Genomic DNA, 21,733 nt, shown 5'->3' with positions numbered 1-21,733 from the left:
AGTTCCCTTGGGAGTTTACTAGGTTGAAGATGTGGCTTAGAAATGACACAACACACAAAAAAAAGCTGAAAAGGGTAGAAAAAAGACATATCACTCAAAAATGGGTAATTCTTAACTTTAAACATAGATTTTAATTTGTCTGTACTGATTTTCTATTCGTATTTTTTAATTGATTTTAGAACAATTTACAAAAACCTATGTTATGAAACAATAATAAAACTTATCATTACATAAGGAAAACACATTTTTACGTTTTTTATATTGCTTTTTAAACCCCCACCCTCTTACCAGATATGGTTTACAAACATAAAAATAATACGAGTAAAATATTCTTTTTTTAGAAAACAGTGGGAAAAAACAAACAAAATTTAAATTCAATTTAAAATGAAATAACTAGAATTAATTCACTATTTTAGTATTTAGGACTATATTGAAAAATGACTGATTTTTTACAAATTATTTACACCAATTTTACTAAAAGTTATTTTATTACAAATAACATCACACATTTTTACATCTATTAACTAGTTTGTTCTTTTGTGGTCCATTTTTTCAGTTTTGATAACAGCTTTTAAATTTTGATATCACTTTTTCTCACTTATAGCTGTTTATAATTTTAGGTTTAAAGGTTAATATAAATTTGGCGTAATAACTGTTTTTGACGGCATAAAATCAGCTGACTTGATATTTTGGCGCCAAACTTTTCTGTTACTTCATCAAATTGGCGCCATTTTGAACTGCAGAGTTGTGACGTAATCCATCAGCTGATTGACTTCAATGGCGCCAATGTTTAAACTGCGCTCTCTCTGTCCAGTCGCGAGAACTGGTTTGATGAGACGCTGTGTCCGTCCTCACTGCTGATGAGCGCAGTCTCTACAGAACACTGGTCACGACTACAACCTCCAGACCCGGAGCTAGGGCTATACCTGGAAATGGATAGGTATAATATAATTGAACAAGCTATTAAAGAAAGGAACATAATCTGATTTTCGAAGAGAGGGGGGGGGGGATTAATGGACTGTTAATTATACTTGTAGATCCTCAAAGTTGATTCGATGATTGGATTGTACAAACTGTCCAATTTTTTCAATAACATAATTTTAAATTACATACAGGGAAATTTTGTTTATCATAATTAAAGGTGGACATCAATAATCTCGTCAACTGTCTACCCTTAAAATCTCTGGATTTTCATTGGATCGCAAATTCAAAAAATCACTTCAAGTAGTTGGATTGATCATTGCAGTGTCATAATTTATTATATTACGAGATCCTTCACTACAGACAATAAAACCTTACTACTTTATGTAATAGGATTAACAATCTATGTATGATCGACGGTCAGTTGCACAGACGTTCTAATCAACATAAATATAAAGAAGCTGTGCTATAACTATTAAGAAATCCTACCTGGAAACACCTTGAGCAGATTCCATGAGAAGACACCTATCTCTGTTGGGAGACCCTGTATCTCTACACCCAGATGAACTACCTGTAATATAAACAAATAAAAAGACACCTATCTCTGTTGGGAGACCCTGTATCTCTACACCCAGGTGAACTTCCTGTAATATAAACAAATAAGAAGACACCTGTATGTATGCCAATTGTATGCCAGTATGTCGTCATTTTTATAGGCACTATAAAAGGCTTTCTGGATACTTATATTCTTGAAAAATATATTTGAATCCTTGTCTATTTTTCCTTAGTCTCTCTGAATGTATATCTCCTTAGCTGGATCTTTAAATCATTTAGTGGTGCGCCAGATCGGGATGCGCCAGATCGGCGCACCTTATATCAATCATTAAATCAAAATGGCATAGGCGAACCAGCGCACCCAGTGGCGCGCCTCTGGCGAGGCAGTTTCACTCGCTTAGTGTAACCACCGCGCCAGATCGGGGTGAACCGTATTTAATAAATAAATATTTTTTTCAATTAGTTTGATATTTTACTGCAAAACTATCGTGAAAACATTTCTATAATTATTTTTAAAATAAATTATTTATTGTTTTATATATAACTTTATAAAACTTTTATATAAAATATTGTACAGACACGGCTAAAGTTATAAAGTTGTACCGGTGCGGATCAGACCGCGCCAAAATTTTTTAAAGATCAATGTTTTTTATCAGTGGCTGTGGCTCACCTTCGGCCCACCTCTAGCACACCCCGATCCGGTTCACCACTAAAATTATTTAAAGATCCAGCTCTTGTTTGTCTATTTATCTATTTTTAAGTCTGTCTTTATATTTGTTTTGAGAAATTGTTAAAATGACTGTTATATCTATCTCATTGACTGTAAGTCTGAAACTTTTAACATCTTTTTGTCTATAAATATCTATCTATGTATTTACCTGCTGAGCTGGAGGAGGGTTGACCGCTGTAAGAAGAGGGGGAGAGAAGGGACTCAGTAGTGCAGGAAAGGGGAAGGGTGGAGTACGGGCCATGGCGTAGACCTACGCCTAAGGAAACATGTTACTTAATAAAATTTAATTTATTACTAAAATATTTCAAATGATAAGAATGATGAAGTCAAAAGACAACATATGAAAGATAAATAAAAGAAGAAAAAAAAAGAAATGGAATACAAAGAAGAAAAAGAAGAAGAAAAAAATACAAATGACCAATGATAGACCAGTATACATTGTAATTGACACTATACTATACTAATACTATATGCTGTTTCAATATTATAAATTAAAACATAATTGATAGATGTAAAAAAGTAAATCCTCTATTAAAGATGAAAAAATTTCAACAAGTAACATTCCTGGAAACATTGGTGAATTGGCGGCGTTGAGAGGGCAAGACGGGGTGGCGGGTATCAGCATCGTGTATTGATCTGCGCAATCTCCTGTTGGGATACCAAGGTCTCCTTTGCCAGTCGGCTAAAATTAATAAAAAAGGTTTTGTGATTTTTCATCTCGAACTAATCTTAGGACCTATATCCCTTAACAAAACAAAATATTTACCTAATAAGTTTTAGTAATCTATTTTTTCTTAAATTTTTATGAATATATATTCCTATTCTTAAGTAGATTTTGGATTCAATATGGATTTAATGAAATTACAATAGAGAGATTTTGTGTTAATACCTGCAGTCTAGAAATGTTGTTGTGGATATGTTTGAGCACATGCATATCTTTTTCTTGTTGATGTCCACCTCGTTTAGTCATCTAAAATTTAAAAAAAAGTTCGTGAATAAGGTTGAGAAACAACAAAGAAAGGGAGGGGTCATTGGGCTGTTTATTACACTAGTCCCCAAAGTCTTATAACAAAGTTTTCTTATCGTTATGTTAACAACCTTGGGGATTTGTATTGAATTTTAATTGTTAGGGTCATTTAGTGGAAGTGCCAAATGTTTAAACCACTAATTATATGCTACAGAAGGTTAATTTTGTGCACCAATTTATCAGTCATTGTCTTATCCCCCTAGATCCATGGATGCAACCATATAGAATTCTAATAAAAACTTTATTTATGAGTAAAATATTTTGATTTTGTTAGATAAATAATCATTGAATATTAGACTAGAACTATTCTCAGAACTACTAAATCCTAGAGTGGACAATGAATATTAGACTAGAACTATTCTCAGAACTACTAAATCCTAGAGTGGACAATGAATATTAGACTAGAACTATTCTCAGAACTACTAAATCCTAGAGTGGAAGATGTTCAACACTTATCTTTCTAAATATCTTGAAATAATCCATCTATTGGAAAATGTATTCATCAAACTTTCATATTCATTATGATCAATTGATTTATATAAGAATTCATATGATACCCAAAATAAAATATTTTTTTTATGACTGAAGTTTATCTATCTATCTGCCTATCTATCTATCTACAAACCTGTGCTGGAAGAGTGCTGTAATGATCAATCTGTTTATATCCTTCATCCCCGCGAGGAATAATGTCTGGACTAGAGTCATCCTTGTCTTTGGGTAGGCCTTGCACAATCTGAAACAAAATATTAGTTAAGAATACCATAATACAGTGGGAAGCTTTCAAGGTGAATGAGTATTATTTTTTACTTTGCCGAGTAACAAAGGGGGCTACAGTAGAGCAATCTTGGATGTTAAGGTGTCTATAAAAAGCTATTGGCATAACACAGAAAAAACTATTAAGAACTTAGGGTCTATCTCTCACCCAGTTCCCACCAGAAGGGCGAATGGGACATAGACAATAAAAAAATACGTCACCTTGAAAGCATTCTACCATAAACAGCAAAAATAAGGATGACAACATCCATAAGTTGTGAAGCAAGGAAATACCAATTTCATATAATTATGACAAGGATGGGTTGGTTCAATAAATATTAGGATTTTATATTACTTATTAGTTCAGTTAAATAAATAACAAACAGCCAGATAAAGTGAGTTATAGAGTAGTTGGTAATTGACGAGACTTCAACTCCGATAAAGTAGAAGATAATTCCCTTAGGATTTACAGACGAAAGAAAAAATAAATTTAAAGAGTAGGTTCGCTACTAAAATTTATAACTTGATTTGATAACGATTAGATATAAATTTAGTTTTTTTGATGACACAAAAAATTGAGGTGTCAAAAAGATGTTTACTCTAAAAAACTTAAAATAAATTAGTAAGTAATAAGATCTTTTTTTATATGTATCAATTAAAAACAATGCTATTCTTTAAGTGCGCTCTATGTGAGTCCAGAATTTCTTCACATTTGTATGTATTCATATATCCTATTGTGAAAAGTATTAAAAGTTTTTTGTTTGACTCTTAAGATTTACATAACTGCTGAACTGATTAAGTTCTTATTTTCTGGGAAGCTTTACATAGGTCCAGGGATGGTTTAAGGTTATTCCATTAATAAATTTTAGCCTTGGGATGGTTTTAGACCCTTTTCAGTGTCCATAGATACTAGGGGAGCAGCCACTAGTATATACATATATATATATATAAAGACAACATATGCAATAAACAGTTATAAATAAGATATAGTAATATGCAAATAAAGTCTAATTAAGAAATATAAGTGATTTGCTGGGGGCAAATATGGAAACCTAATATCTTTCTTTATTATTATTCTAATGAAAACCCATAAATTGATACAAAATAATGTTAATTTCTACTGTGTAACACTTTACTCTTTAGAACGAATTTTGTTTTTAAAAAATTATTTCTTTATCCCTTAATGAATTCAAACAATAAGACAAATAAAATGTCTAAGGTCAGGTTTCATTTTAACAAGGAAAATCTAGCGCAGCAAAAACAAAATGTCAAGATATAAGATATAATGACGAACCCCAAACTGTCCCACTTTGAGAAAGACGATTCCAGTGACGTCATATACGTTTCGGGAAAGAAAAAGAGAAGGGGGAAAGGAAATCTCTTCAAAAAAGATCAGAGAAAAGGGAAGAGATTTTCTTCCCCCCTTCCCTAAACGTATATGACGTCACTGGAATCGTCTTTCTCAAAGTGGGACAGTTTGGGGTTCGTCGATATAACGTAAGTGTATTATTTTGCAGGGATCCTAAGGGATAAGATAGTGGCTGATAAATAGATGTACATCCCCAATGATAATACACAAAATTTCTCCATCTGTAGATTAAAATTAGTGGTTAAAACGTTTGAACACTCAACTTAATTAACCAACCATTAAAAATTCAATGAAGTCCCTAACATTTTTAAGCCAACGAATAAGATAACGTTATTTTAAAACTTTAGAGACTAGTGCAATAAGCAGCCCATTGTCTCCTCTCTCTTTGTTTTTTATTCGAGTGTGTGTTGTTATGCCTGTGTAGACACTGGATACATATTTATCTGTTAGTGAGAGACAGACAGACGGGTGGATATTCCCAGTTACACAATAGCTGTGCAACTCAATGATCTTGAAAACATCAACATTAGTTGATTGAAAACACATGTACAATTGATTTTTAATTATTTTTGACGATATTAAAAATGCGTAAATAATAAAAATAACAAAAATGATTTAATTTGACTTTGTAATAATAATTTGAGTTTTTTTACATGCTTTTTTGTAGCATAGATAATATATGACTTTAAACGTTTAAACGTCAGTCAGTAGCACGTTGAAATACATTGAATTTTATTTGAACAAGAATCGTTTTCATAAAAACTTATGCCTTTTGAAATGAAAAAACGATTACTATAACATTACCCTCTAAAATCACCTCAAAATTAATAAAAAATTAAGCCAAAAAAAAACAATTTTTTGGGATCATCGTTTTAGATGTCCCAAAGACCATCAAAGACGAGAAAGCATTGTTTTTTTTTATTGAATTGGTGGATGAATTGAAAACTATATGCCTTTTTTTCAAAAAAGCATAAAAACATATTACTAGCAAATGCAGGGGTCTCTAACACTACAAGGGGCTCTTCTTATCATTACTCAATCTAACCTAAAAAATTCACTATCTATCTTTATATCTCACCTTTTCATAGTTGTTTCTACAGCAGAGAATGGATATGATGGTGACAGTGACCAGGAGTAGAGCAGCACCCACACCTATTAACACCCCTAGGATGGGTGTCACGGTGAATTTGGTCTTCAAAGAGCCCAACCTCGCCTGTTAAACGTTATGAAACTTATTAAAATATCAGGGATCTAGAGGGATAAGACAATGGCTGATAAATTGATGTACATACCCAAAAATTATGAACAAAATTATCCCATCTGCAGAATTAAATTAGTGGTTTAAACGTCTGGACAGTAAACCTAGTGAACAACGATCAAAATTCCATAAACGCTCCCAAGGTTGTTGATCCAACGAATAAGAAGACGTCATTCAAAACTTATCCAATATTTCGCATAATTTTCTTAAAATTACAAGAGAATCGTCATTTTGAATGGCGAAGAAGCTGTTTTAAACTCAAGTATCATTCCTGATCGCTGCTAATTTGACCGCTAGTTGGTCTGACCGCCGGCGGCTCAGAGGTTAAGAAGTCTAAGGTGACATTCTTGCTGCGGCCTCGCCGATTCATTGAGTAGATGCTTAGCTCGTATTTGGTGCTGGCATCGAGACCTAAAAAAGATATCTATATAGTTAGAGATAGATAGCTAGATGGATCGATTACTTACGGCCACGCCCCTGGCATCTAGTGGATATGTATTCAAGAGGGAGAGAATAATAGCCTAAAACCATTCCACGACTTAAATTAGAATAGCCTAAAACCATTTCAGGACCTAAGTGAAGCTTAACTGAATAGGATAACCCAATTGGTTCAGTAGTTATTGAAATCTTAAGTTTCAGAAAAAAGACTATACTACTTTGTATAATAGGATTTAACATTACTTAGATTGATTACTGTTTATTTAGATGAGATTAAGAGTTACCGCCCCCCCCACCCCGAACAATTTCCCTCCCTATACAATGGTTTTTAACATATTTTTGTTTTGAAAAGGAAATTTTAAGAATATTACGCTAAAGTTCAGTCAAGACTGCATGTCTGCATTTTTGTAATGCATATTTCAAATTTGTACCTGTTACTAAAAATGTGGGGATTGGTGAAGATTCGTTGGAAACGACTATTTCTTTAGCTTCATCCATTACAATCAGTTCAAATTCAGTTTCCCTAAACATATTCATTCATTAATATATCACTTGGTTTAGAAATGAAAAAAATGGATAAAAAGACTAATAAATGAATAAATATATACAGTTAGGGAGTTGAATCCATTTTTATAGAAGCAGAAATATAATCTATGATTATGGTTTGGACCCTCTAAAACTGTAATCTACCCTTCCACTTTCCCCTCTCTTGTTGAAGATATCTTCAACGCCGATACGATTTTTGAAATATAAGATTCCACTTTTGTCTCTCTTGTTGAAGATATCTTCACCAAGAGAGGCAAAAGTGGAATCTTAAATTTCAAAAATCGTATCGGCGTTGAAGATATCTTCACCAAGGGAGGGGAAAGTGGAATCTTACATTTCAAAAATCGTATCGGCGTTGAAGATATCTTCACCAAGAGAAGGGAAAGTAGAATCTTACATTTCAAAAATCTTATCGGCGTTGAAGATATCTTCACCAAGAGAGGGGAAAGTGGAAAGGTAGATTACAGTTTTAGAGGGTCCAAACCATAATCATAGATTATATTTCTGCTTCTATAAAAATGGATTCAACTCCCTAACTGATATAGACAAATGCTTAAACTTTAAAACAAACCTTTTTTTGTTTGTTTATTTATGGTTAGTCCATTGTAACTAGGAGAGAAATGTGAATAATATAGCTCAAAAGCATCCCAAAACATATTTTTTTTTGTCTAAATCTATCCTTGGATCGATGTAAAGCTTCTTGAAATGAAAAAACTTCATCGTTTCAGTGGTTAGCTTGATCTAAACCGACAAAGAAAACTTCCACCTTATTATTTTTTAAAAATGTTATAGAGAATTAAAAATTCAAACAAGGTTTGACAAATGCAAAGTTGCATACCGTATTCCTCCATTAAATCCAGGTAGGCAATGAACCTGAACACCACTGGCTGACTGATTGCTCAGGGTACAGTTGAATACGGATTCTGGAGGTCCAGCGGCCACCAGGTGGTAGCTGCAGGCCTGCTCTTGCAGACCCACCTCGTTGCTGGCCGCACAGTACAGCGTTCCGTAGTCTAACTCGGTCCTAAACAAAGGTAAAAATTCAGGGATCTAAAGGGATAAGACAATGGTCGATGAATTGATGCGTATATCCAATATAAACACAAAATTACCCCTTCTGTATATTACAATTAATGGTTGAAACGATTGGACACTCAACTTAATAAACCAACCAATCAAATTTCAATAAAAGTCCCCAAAATTGCTAAGCCAACAAATAAAAAAAGTTTTTTTTATTTGGAGACTAGTGTAATATATGTACAACCCAATGCCTCCTTACTTACTGGTAGAAAAAAGTGTTGGTTTGATTTCAACAAAGCATTTGATACTATCTCCTATAATGATATGTTTTCTAAAGTGACTCAAAAACCAAGTGTAAGACTATCCAAGGAATTACGAAAAAGCTTACAGTTAATTATTTTATCATAAAGTATAGAAAATATATATTCAAACTTCTTTTTACAAGAAGTTTAAATCTAAAGTAAAATACTTTGTAAAGTATTTACTGAATAAAAAGTTAAAATATTCATTGAATTTATGAATAGTTTACCAGAGGGAAAAACGCTTAAATCCTTTTCATGTCATTATGTGACCTATATATACAACACTTTTGGCCTAAACTTGCTTTTCAAGGATCCAAAATTGTTAAAGATTAACTTTTTTCAAGTGTCTAATTCGAAGACGACGAAAGTCGCTCAATGTGACGTCATAAAAATTAGGGATTATCCATATCTTTTTTAGGGGTTGTCTTTCCCAATCATCCTCTCCTCATCCCTCATTTTTATAAGATTAAAGCCAAAGACATCTTAAAATTTTATTTAAAAATCTATAGGAAAACAAGAATGGCTATGTCTATAAGTAGCGAAGATTTTTTTTTAAAAATCAAGCAGCTGGAAGATCCTTTATATCACAGACAGACGGACATACTTAATTAAAGAGTAGCTCTACCAATAAATAAATGTTTTCTTGGCTGCTATATTAGATTGACTACTCACATTTTCTGATTAATTGGCATCTACTCTAAATATTAATTTGTCATTCAGTTTCGTTTTTTCTTGATATTTAAATTCTTCGTATGCCAAAAGTAACTAAAACGACCAAGCTAATATTGCTTGATTCACATATACAAGAGACAAAAATGAATTGAAAATGATTGCTAAAATTGAAAGATATTTTCATGTCTTAGAATTGTGTATTTACAATAAGAAATAGAAGTATCTATCCATAATCAAAACCTTACAAAATAAGAGTACAGTGTTGCTTGTATGTATATAAGTTTCTGCTTACTTCTTTACCCCTTCAAAACTTTTCAAAATTCAATTTTCAATCTCTATTGGTGTGGTGTCACAATTTTAAACTGTTTTCCGAAACTGTTTGTAGTGCTTATAAAATAATGACGTCCTAAAATACAAATGACCAATGATAGGACGAAACATAGACTAAATTACCAATGGCAGGCCCGAAAAATTTTAATTGACCAATGGTAAGCCAGGATGACGCCATTGATATTTTCTTGTACCGGAGCTGCCCTATTTCAAGGGTCTACATGTATGTCGCTATTTATCTTTGTGTTAGAAGGTTTTCAAAATAAACAAAACGGATTGCTTAAAAATAAATCCCATCATATAAAGTATTAGGGCTTTTTTAGTCTGAAGCTTAGGATCTTAATAACTACTGAACTGATTAGGTTACCTATTTCAGGTAAACTTCACATAGATCCTGTAATGGTTTTAGGCCATTTTATTTTTTAAAGCTATTGTTCTGCTCCTTTAAATACAGAGCCCCTAAATGCCGTGAGCGTTTCCGCTAGTAAACAAACAGCTTTCCAGTTTCTTTATCTAAGATGTTTATGTTTTTTTGTATTATTGCTGAGCTTCTTATACAAATTTTTCCTTGTTATATTTTTGACACCACTCCCCTCCCCCCACTAGGAGTATACGACAAAAGTTTGTAATCCTATTCAAGTGAAGTATCACCAGTACAGAGAAACTTGTTTATTTATCCCAAGAAAAACCATGCTTGACCCAAAATTGTTGGATACCCAGACATAATTATACATAGATAGTTAATATACTTCTATAGATAGTCAAGGATCTAAAGGGATAAGACGATGGCCGATAAATTGATTTACATCCCCAATGATGATACACGCAATTACCAATTCTGTAAATAACAATTAGTGGTTAAAACGTTAAAACCCTCAACTTAATTAACCAACCAATCAAAATTTACTAAAGTCCCCAAATTTGTTAGGCTAACAAATAAGAAAAATAGTGTAAGAAACACTCTTCTCTCTCTCTATGATAGATAGTTCTATGTATAATGATAGGTATCTTTAAAAAAATGCAATAAACACAAATATTTTAAAGATAGAAAAACTAAAATTAAGTTTGCGCTAAAATATTTGAAATGAAGATAGTTAAATAGGTGTATAGTTCAATATCTGGGTATATTAAAAAAAAGATGGTGGTATATTTGAGAATTTAGAAAGATAGATATAGTAAGGAAAAATTATAACAAAATGAAACATAAATAATTTAGAGAGGGAGGGAGGGAGGGAGGGAAGGAGAGAGAGAGAGAGAGAGAGAGAGAGAGAGAGAGAGAGAGAGAGAGAGAGAGAGAGAGAGAGAGAGTGATTAAGAAAAATTTAACATATTATAAAATCACGTTCCCCAAAAAATGTACAAAACAAGCATAAAAACATACATAAAAGCGAAGCTTAACAATTCAGAAAGTCTTACAAATGAATATTAACAATAGTAAAAACAATATTTTAAAGTTTGAACAAAAATTCCGTATAAATAAATCTAAAAACTTCTAAATATGGACAAAGTTACATTCTAAGACCTTATTATAGAAATGCTTTGTTTTTATCATTATGCCATATGGCCCTAGGAATCCATATTCCAAAGTTTTTACCTAATTATTATAGGAATCATCATGCCAAGTTTGAATAAATTCTAATATTTCTAAATTAACGATAAGAGATATTCGTTAAGGACGGACGAACAGACCGACCCTTTAAGTAGAAAATTTGTTCTTTAAAAAAGAGAAAAAGAGTTTCAAACAAATTCTAATGAATAATAAATTAGATAGAAATTGAATTAGAAAATAAAAATGTACAAAAGTTGGTAAATAACAAAATTTATCAAAATCCAGTAAATTTACATAATTGATCAAGTTTCGGGTTAAAAATAATTAACCAACTTAATTATTTTAGTTGTAATTTCATTATTTTCAAACGTATTTTAAGTACTTATATAGAGAAAGTTGAAAAAATAAGTACAAAGTTTTATCTTTGCCTCTAAGAACTCGCTGACTGCTGAACCGAATAGGGAAATAGCCTAAAGCCTGTAACCAGCCCCATTTGTCCAGCGGTTAGCGAGATCCTAAGGTGCATCTGGATGGACAGATGGAAAAAGTTTGATCTAGATTTGATTAAATTCATTAGAAATTAAAGTAGTCTTGAATTAAGCAAAGCATTTAACATAAAAATATCAAAACATAATAACAGAAAGAGTGGGGACAATGGGTTTTTATTGCACTAGTCCCCAAAGTTTTATAATAACATTTTTATATTCATAAGCTTTAAAACTTTGAAGACTTTAGTGAATTTTGATTGGTTAGTTTATTAATTTGAGTGACCATACGTTTCAACCACCAATTCAATTCTACTTAAGTGATAAATTTGTGTATCATCTTTGGAGATGCACATCTATTTATCGGCCATTGTCTTATCCCTTTGTATCCCTGCGTTTTAAGCCTAAAATAACCTTAACAATGTGGAAGTAAAAATTTAAATTTGTCAAACGAAAAATTCTAAACATTTTTTTGTCCGTAAAAACAAGGATGGAGCAGTTTGCAACGAAAAAAACAAAAAAATAAATGTTAATCAACCCTTTGAATTCAAACTATTTAGCATCATGATAAATTAACTGAAGTGAAAAAGTCCTTTTCTTAATAATTTATTAAGCAATATTTTTCGGTGAACATGGCACCCTCTTCAGTATAAATGACACAAATCAAAACAATTTAACTTATATATTCAAAAGAAAGCTCTATACTTAAAAAGAAATAAAAATTTAAAGTTATTTTGGTATAAAACAACAGTAAAGTTATATGAAAAAATGATACTTATATAGATGCTCCGCAACTAAACAGCTATTTATCATTATTTAAAATATTCCTGCTATGTAAACAAACAAACCCAATAACAACAATTTTATAAAATAAATTCAAATATTTATTTATTTTACTTACTAATAGTTTAAATTTAGAGCTTAATCAAAGTATTTTTAAGAGAGAAGTCTTTTTATAATTAGGGTCGGTCCGTCCGTCACGGACAGTTAGCTCTTTTCGTTAATTAATACAGTTTAGAGTTGTACTATCGATTTCAAACTTTGCATGGTGATTCCTATAACAATTAGGTACGATTTAGGAAGCATATCTATTACAACAAAGTACAATGTTATAAGCGAAGCATCTCTATAATCAAGTCCTAAAAATGTTATTATGTCCTTAACAGAATCCTGTATTTTAAAAGTTTTGCAACAAATTTACTTACAATTTTGTTTAAATATTCTGCTTATTCAGTTTTAATACTCTACAAGTTTTAATGTTAGTATATCCTACCATTTAAGTTCTTCGCTTTTATATATGTTGGTCATCCTTGTTTTTCAATTCCCTACTTTTTCGTTTTATTTTCACCTCCCACCAAATATATGAAAAGGATTTAATTGACTAAAGTTTCTTTTATTACACCCTTTCATCTCTCTCTCTCTCTCTCTCTCTCTCTCTCTCTCTCTCTCTCTCTCTCTCTCTCTCTCTCTCTCTCTCTCTCTCTCTCTCTCTCTCTCTCTCTCTCTCTCTCTCTCTCTCTCTCTCTCTCTCTCTCTCTCTCTCTCTATCTCTCTCTCTCTCATTTAGTTGAGTGTCCAATACATCATTGTAGATATACACCAATTTATAGGCCTTTGTCTTATCTTTTTAAATCCCTGCTCTCTACCTCTCTCTCTCTCTCTCTTTATTTTTCCCTTTCTTTCTCTCTCTCTTTCTCTTTTAATGTATCTATCTATCTCTCTAATTGGTTAAAGTTGTTCCTTTTGGAGTGTGAGAATTAATTAAATATTGCTCAGTTAACTAACTTTCAAGTGAGATAAGTGGATGGTTGGGCAGATAATTTGATAGATAGATATGTAGAAAATTTTATAGATGGCTAGATATAAATAGAAAGATAGCTAGTTTGGATAGGTAGATAGCTAAATAATATCAAAATTAAATATATAATAATTATTATCAATTTAATATCAATAAAATAGAAAAATAGTTGTATTATTTGCTAGTTAAAAATTAATAAAGTCGTCAAAAATTTTAGGTAAATTTTCTGTTATAATTCAAAGAAGGAAAAAAACTATAAGAAAAAATATTGTTATCAAAAATATCATTAAACTTAACAATATAAACTTAAAATAAATATTTGTTTATTTTATTTCACGAAAGGAATGCTAATTAACAAATACAAAGAAATTTTTTAGATATTTTACTCAAATTTTGTATAAATTTTCCATTTATATGTCAGCAAAATAATTATTATGAAAGTTAAAATAATAATTTCTTTAATTTTCTACCTAATGATTTTCATGCATCTGTTTTTTTTGCAAATGATTTTTATGGAATTTTAAATAAATATATATATTATCTGAATTTTTCCTTTTCTTTAAAAGCGAAGATTTTCAATAATTAGAATTGTTACGAGGATGTCCGTACATCCATTTGAAATATTTAGATTTTTAACCTTTTTGACAAAAATTTGAATTTAATGTGATATAATTATCCTAATCATCGGATTTTTCAAATACTTATTCCTAGTACAACAAGGTACAATGTTAAAAGTTATGAATCTCTATAATCGAGTCCTAAAAATGTAAGTATGTCCTTAAACAGCATTTTACTTACAATTTTGTTTCGATTTATACATTTATTTTCTGTTTATTCAGTTCTGACAAGTTTTAATGTTCGTTTATCCTACCATTAAAGATCTGCGCTATTATGGATGTTGTCATCCTTGTTTTGAGAAGTGTGGGTAGATTCTTAAAATTGCAATTACTAACCTGGGGGTATATTCTAGAATGCTGGTATCGCCATCAGTTTCAATTTGAGATTCTTGAATATCTAAACGTTCTCTTGTTGTGTTAAACCACCATCTAAAAAACAGAGATGGGTTTTTAAAAGATGCCGCTTTTTTCTCGACATTTTTAACGCTATGAATAACAAACGCGGCATTCGCGAAATCCAAACAGAGTATACAACTTAAGAATTCAAAATTTTAAAATCATTACTTTAGCCATTTGTATAATGTCTAATATAGCTCTAAAAAGATATATTAATTAATATGCAGCAAAAATGGATTTAAGATAATTTGTTTTTTTCTTTTATAAAGGCTGTACCAACCAAAACAAAATAATTAAAAAAATAGTTGTATACTCTGTTTAGATTTCGCGAATGCCGCGCTTGTTATTCATAGCGTAAAAAATGTCGAGAAAAAACGCGGCATCTTTTAAAAACCCATCTCAGGAGAATTAGATAAAGAATAAAATAGACAGATTGATGCAAAATAAGGAGAAAAGTTTAGAAGTAATAAAAGTAACAAAACAAGGATTAATGAAACAACAAACATGGATGGAAAACCTACAAATTGAGTAATATAGTTCATGTTCTTAGTCATAAAAATGAGAAAATACGAGAAAGAAAGCATATAGGAAATCCTCGCAAAAATTTCTGCCGTATATCTTATATAGAAGCAAAGTAGTGCAGATTTTCCTAGACGCACAGACGGACATTTCGAACTATAGAGTAACTACGCTAAACCCATTTTATTTTATTTTTTAAATTAAGCTAGTAATAAAATGAGAAATTGACTTTAAGTAGTCTGAATTGAAGGTTAACCCCCCAAGGGGACAAGTCTTGCTTACCTAACCTCACTCATAATAAATTCAATTTAAACTCGAAATTAGATTTTGGCATTAAAGAAATAAGTCTTACCATTTCAAATACTTAAGAAGAAATAGGAAATTTTAAAAGTAATAGGTATGTTTTTAAGCAATCAAGAAGCGTAGCATCACTATAATAATTCATATGTGTATACTTATTTAGAGTATTTATTTACTTTATAATTCATTTTGTCTGTCCGTCAGTCAATTAGCCTCTTACTTTTATAGGGGAAATGTGATTTTATCGGCTGGTATTGTTGATAGACAGCTAAAATTTTTATTACATCTGAGGTGGATTCTTAAAAAAAATGTGTTCCACTAATCGCTTAGTGGGGCAAAATTCTTTTCGTGAAAAATCCACCAAAATCACATTAAAAATCTACAAAAATGAAACAAAATCATTTAAGGGTTATTAACATAAGATTTTATTTAATTTTTGTAGGTTTTTATGTGATTTTGGAGGATTTTTCACGAAAACAATTTTGCCCCACTAAGCGATTAGTTGGGCAAATTTTTTTCAAGAATCCACCTCTGTTCTATAGATCACTTAGTCCAATACATGATTTTTTGTGCTTCGTCTCTTGTTCGCCTCTTCAATATGACAAGTAGAAATATTCCCAGGAAAGCACAACAAAATCGGTCAAGCGAGGTATTAATCTTCAAACTGATTAACTTTGTATTTTTTGATACTTGTCTGTCTTTAATCAAATACTTTTATAACATGTACTTAAAACAGGGAGGGAGGGGACATTGAGCTGTTTATTACACTATTCCCCAAAGTCTATTTGTTGACTTAACGCTTTTGGGGACTTTTAATGAATTTTGATTGGTCGCTTTATTAAGTTGAGTGTCCAAACGTTTTATGACTTATTGTAATCTACAGAAGGGGTAATTTTGTGTATCATCATTGTGGATGTACATTGTACATCAATTTATCGCCCATTGTGTTATCCCTTTAGATCCTTGTAAAATATTACAATACCTGAATTTTAATTTTTGATCTGGATCAGCTTGTACTTGACACCGTACTGATACTGTTTCATGTTTTCCTACTCCATACACCTAGATAGATAGATAGATAGATAGATAGATAGATAGATAGATAGATAGATAGATAGATAGATAGATAGATAGATAGATAGATAGATAGATAGATAGATAGATAGATAGATAGATAGATAGATAGATAGATAGATAGATAGATAGATAGATAGATAGATAGATAGATAGATGAGTGATTCTTTAAATGAAAATGTACTTTTTCTATCTTATTTTATAAAGAAGTAGGTCTCTTAGTAGCTAAGATGTCTAATGATTTATATGTAGAAGCTTGCCATATGTACTAGGATGGTTGTAGGCTATTTATTATAAAATTTAGGTTTGTTTTGGCTATAGTTATAACCCTTCAAAAACATAACTCCTAGATGCTAGGGGCGCATCCGTTAAAATAACTAATATACAAACAGGTAATAAAAATTTTATCATCATTAAGAATAAGATCAAAAAGTCAAAAAGCTTAAAATGATCAGGTGAAATATCCCTTCCAACATGTCAGGGGAATTTAAATTTATAACAATGTAAAATTAGGGTTTAATATGCTATTTAAGATTACTCTTATCTCATATAATTGACCCAACTACATCCTCTTATTAGTAGCGAAGCTACTCTATAATCTACTTTGACTGTCAGTCTGAAACGCTTATTTTTTCCGCTGCAATTTAAAAGTGACAGATAAAATATTCGATAAAGATTCCTTTTACATGTGCTTGTCTAGTCTATACATTGTTTGGTCCGTCTGTCTGTAGTTAATGCTTCAAAAGACACAAATAATAATTTTAAAAATGTTTCGTAATGTTTTGCACATTCTATGTATGTCTTTTTCTTAATTATGACAACTGCTCTATAACTCACTTTGACCATTTGTCCATCCAAAATTCGCTGTGCTGTCATCCTTGTTATTTAATAATAAAGGAAACATTTAAACATTAATTTGTAAGATAATATTTGTCAATTAAGAGCTGAGGTAACGCCACTAATTATAAAACTAGGTATAAGAATTATGCTGTAAAAATTGACCAATGTTTAAATTAAGAATGTACATTTTTCTAACCTAGTAGGTTTCCAAAGACATCCTGTTTGAAATAAAAATACCATTTAAATCAGATTTAAAAGATAATCTATGATTCTTTGTATTTAAATGTGGCTTATAGCTAGGGATAAAAAAAATCTTTTCTCTCAGAAAATCCATCTTTATTTTCAAATGTTCAATTTTTTCACTCGTGCATTTTTTTAACGCAGCTTCTTTATAATAAGGTATGTCTGCATGTACAGTTTCTATACAGTCTACAGTGCATACGCAGTATTTTGTTTTCCAGTTTGGCTTTAAAACTGTTTAATATTCATAAAGAAGATTATTTGAATAGGTTCTAACTTCTAAGCCATACTGAAAAATCATGTATTGTACTCTATTACAGACTACTCTATAATAAATAAGAATCTTGAAATTAATTACTTGTATATTTATTCATTTTAATAGTCGCGGAAAGCTGTATATAAAAGTATATTTTTGTTTGTTTTTAAAGTTGTTGAATTTGTAATGTTGCGCTACATATACCCATAATTGTCCTTGTTATTTAATCAGGGACTCAACAACTATGGGGACGTTTATTGAGTTTTGATTGGTTGGTTCTTTAAGTTGAGTGTCCAACCGTTTCAACCACAAATTGTAATATACAGAGGAGACAATTTTTTGTATCATTATCGGGGATGTACATCAATTTATAGGCCATTGTCTTATGTATTTAATAGTCTCTTCATGATTTCATTACTAATCTTTAACCCTAAGTCTTTAAATAAAGTACTTCATTTTTTAATGAGAATAAAACAAAAAGTTTAAAGCCGTAAAAGTGAATTACATAACATTTGAAAACAAGTAGATTGATTCAAATTCTAATATTTATTACATTATAATATTTTAATAATATAATTATAAATCAACTTTCCAAATATTTTTTCATTCTTTCTTCAAACCCCATATTTTTTACTTTTAACGCGAATGTAGTTAGAGAGAGAGAGAGGGTACAATGGGTTGTTTATTACACTGATCCCAAAAGTTCTAATTCATTGACTTGACAATTTTGTGTACTTCAGTGAATTTTAATTTGTTGTCTCATAAAGTTGAATTTTTACACGTTTCAAACACTAATTTTATTCCATAGAGGGGATAATTTTGTTTATCATCATTGGGGATATACGAAAATTTATCGGCCATTGTTTTATCCCTTTAAAACCCTGCCAAAATATCCAATATTCAAAAAAATTTAACTACTACTTTTATTCTATAGGGTGGGGGGGGGGGGGGGTTGTCTTATCCCTTTTGATCCCTGCCAAAGAAGCTTTTACAAATTTTACATTAACAAAATACCAATTACATGTTCTTATTGCAAATATGATTAGCAATATATATTTGCACACAATTAAACAATGGGATTTCATTATATTCGAAATAATTTCAAATATGTAATGTGCAATTCATAGTTTGCTTAAAAATTAGGATTAATATATTTGTATTTCATTCATTATGATAACAAGAATGTAATTTTAAAATATTTTCATTAATCACACGAGAAAAAAGTAAAATAAGTAGTAAAATACGTACGAATACATTTAAAGAGCAGATTAGTCATAAATCAAGGGCAAATTTGTTTTTAAAAATATCACGAAACCTTTCCCATATACTTAATATTTTTGAAGTATGTCTGACATACTGACCGACCAAGTAAATTAAATACTGGATGCTTATTGGTAAAGGGAAAAATTATTCAGTTGACTTTCTTGAATGTTAGCTGAGAAAATCCCATTCCTCCATAGTGTTTTGTACTGAAGGACGGACAAATATACAAAGTGAATTATAGAGTAACTACGCTACTAGAAGGATTATTGACCTGTTGTTGATTAGGAACACATGTTGGTCTGTATCTCACTTTCAGTTCAATAGGTTTCGACTCTCCGATTCCTTCAGAGTTTTGAGCCTAATACAGTTCGATCCTTAATTGTTTATTTTTCAAGACAATAGATAGTTATTGTACCACATTTTTTTAATGTAGAAAAGAAATATATTTTTCAGTATGGCTGCGATACATAAATATCGTGTATAGCATCGTATTACAGACAATTTTTTCATAAATATTAAAAAATCAGATGAAAACCAGGTTAATTACCTCCAAGTGGCCGAAGGCCCGGGCTAACAAAACTGATAAGCTGTCTATAATATGATACAGTACATGATTCCTATACTGTCTCAAAACATAGATTTGCACATTGTATTTTTAAAAAGCAGGAGAAATGTATGTATCTTGAGTTATTTGTGTATGTAAATTATACTTTTGTAGCTTTTCAATCTTTAGTACAAATTTTTTCATAACAAAGATGGTAAAATAATTTTATTAAGGATGTTTTCCTGGCACGTGTATGCTGCACTGGCTTCTCTATCCACCTTCTGCATGACCAGGGTCTGGTTGCTGATGATAATTCCTTTCTCTAGGTCCTGTCTGATCATTTCTCCCTAAAAAAGGACAGATAAATATTCATTTTCATATAAACACTCAATAAATTTGTAGTAGAAATTCCCTTTTCTCTTCTAGAGGGTCTGAATAAAATCCATTTCTCTCCCGGAGGGTAATAATAAAAATATTTTCCTTCTGGAGGTTTATAATAAAGGATCACCTATAACTGTATCCTTTAATCCCTAGGTCAAAAAATATTCATTCCTTGCCATAATAGGGATACATTTAATAATAGGTAACAAATATGAAAATTATAAATTGATTATTAAAACTTTATGATTTTTATCATTATTCTTAACCCACAACTTTAGATGTAACACATTGTGTATCCACTCATCATTAAAGAGGTAATTTGTTTCAGACATTAATAGTTGTGCCTACTGCCCCAATGTCATATATGTGTGTAACAATAATATTAATAGGGAAATGCCTTGGCCTGAAACAGGAGCAATGCGTTACCTTGCTGCATTTGGACTCACAGACAAAGGCCATGTAAGGAAAGGTTAGGTATTCTGCATTAGTTGGGATGTTAGTATCTTATGACCTACGACAATGGTCTGGCTCTATATTAACTACTAGCGGCTTCGCCCCTAGCCTCTAGGGACTTTGCTCCAAGAGGTGATAAAAAAAAATTAAGGCGAAAATCGTAAAGGACCATGGAAATCTCCTTCAAAAAAAAGTACCAAGGAAATCTTCTACAAAAAAAATAAAGAAAATAGCTTAAAACCACCACAGGACCAATAGGTAGATACCCTGAAGAGTAGAATCTGATCGGTTCAGTGGTTACCAAGATCTTAAGGGACAGACAGATGGACAGACAGATGGACAGACAGACAGACAGACATCGTTCTACTTTGTATTATAGATAACAATATCAAAAGTTTTAATTCAGGTAGATAATTATGGATATTTAATCTTGATTTTAAATTCTTAACTTATATATAAGGTTTAAAATATTCAATATTTGATTACTATCACAATTAGAGAAACAAATTAAAATGTTAAATCTAACCAATGTTTATTTTACTTTAATTATATTTTACATTACTTCTTCAAATTGTAACATTTACAATTTATACTTGAAATATATTTAGCTCATTCATCCCACATTATTTTAAAAATAAGGAAAACAAGATATTTTAATTATAAATGAAAGTTAGAAAAAATGACTGACAACAAAAAAATTTATTACTACTAAACTTATTTTGTAATAATTACATAATTTTGGTATTAAGTTTTGACCCTAATTGCCAACATGATACACTTTCATTCATAAGAATGTTAAAAATAAATTCTTTTAGAAATATAATACTTGAGCCAAATTTTGTTCTCTTCAAAATATGATCAAATTAGAAATTAAAACCTTTATGAAGATCTCTCACCAAGTTCTCAAGTATTTCCTTCAAATATTATAAAATATATATTTTCGCACCAACATATATTTCAATTCAAATTTATAATTTTCTTCAACAAGTTCCAGTATTAACAAAATAGTCAAATCTGTTAGTTTGAAAACTAAACTTAGATATGTAACAAAGTAGACTGAAAAGTAATATGATTTGATTTGCAAATATAAATTTTTT

At 30.8% G+C, this 21,733-nt stretch overlaps 3 protein-coding genes across 3 annotated transcripts in view; all 3 read right to left on the bottom strand.

Annotated features, from left to right (window-relative positions):
* Positions 1-528: 528 nt before the first annotated feature.
* On the bottom strand, positions 529-2,464 carry LOC145331536 (uncharacterized). Its single transcript, XM_080176245.1, has 3 exons — positions 2,355-2,464; positions 1,411-1,565; positions 529-926 (listed from the first exon to the last, which is right to left on the bottom strand). The coding sequence occupies exons 1-3, from the start codon at positions 2,445-2,447 to the stop codon at positions 791-793; spliced, it is 384 nt and encodes a 127-aa protein (XP_080032371.1). The 5' UTR covers positions 2,448-2,464; the 3' UTR covers positions 529-790.
* Positions 2,463-20,006, bottom strand: LOC145331200 (neural cell adhesion molecule 2-like). Its single transcript, XM_080175820.1, has 12 exons — positions 19,995-20,006; positions 19,530-19,616; positions 16,568-16,647; positions 14,707-14,799; positions 8,436-8,621; positions 7,483-7,574; positions 6,888-7,024; positions 6,434-6,571; positions 3,859-3,966; positions 3,096-3,176; positions 2,767-2,888; positions 2,463-2,478 (listed from the first exon to the last, which is right to left on the bottom strand). The coding sequence occupies exons 1-12, from the start codon at positions 20,004-20,006 to the stop codon at positions 2,463-2,465; spliced, it is 1,152 nt and encodes a 383-aa protein (XP_080031946.1).
* The window catches only part of LOC145331199 (synaptogenesis protein syg-2-like), a 136,182-nt gene continuing 134,451 nt past the window's right edge, over positions 20,003-21,733 (bottom strand). The window contains exon 15 of the mRNA XM_080175818.1: positions 20,003-20,149. Coding sequence (XP_080031944.1) covers positions 20,003-20,149 — 147 coding nt within the window. The remainder of the gene's footprint in view (positions 20,150-21,733) is intronic.

This window comes from Acartia tonsa, chromosome 11 (assembly GCF_053477335.1).
Source record: "Acartia tonsa isolate MP-2025a chromosome 11, ASM5347733v1, whole genome shotgun sequence".
Classification (NCBI taxonomy): Eukaryota; Metazoa; Arthropoda; class Copepoda; order Calanoida; family Acartiidae; genus Acartia; species Acartia tonsa.
The sequence above is the reverse complement of the archived record's forward strand: the minus strand, read 5'-3'. Positions and strand labels throughout refer to the sequence as shown.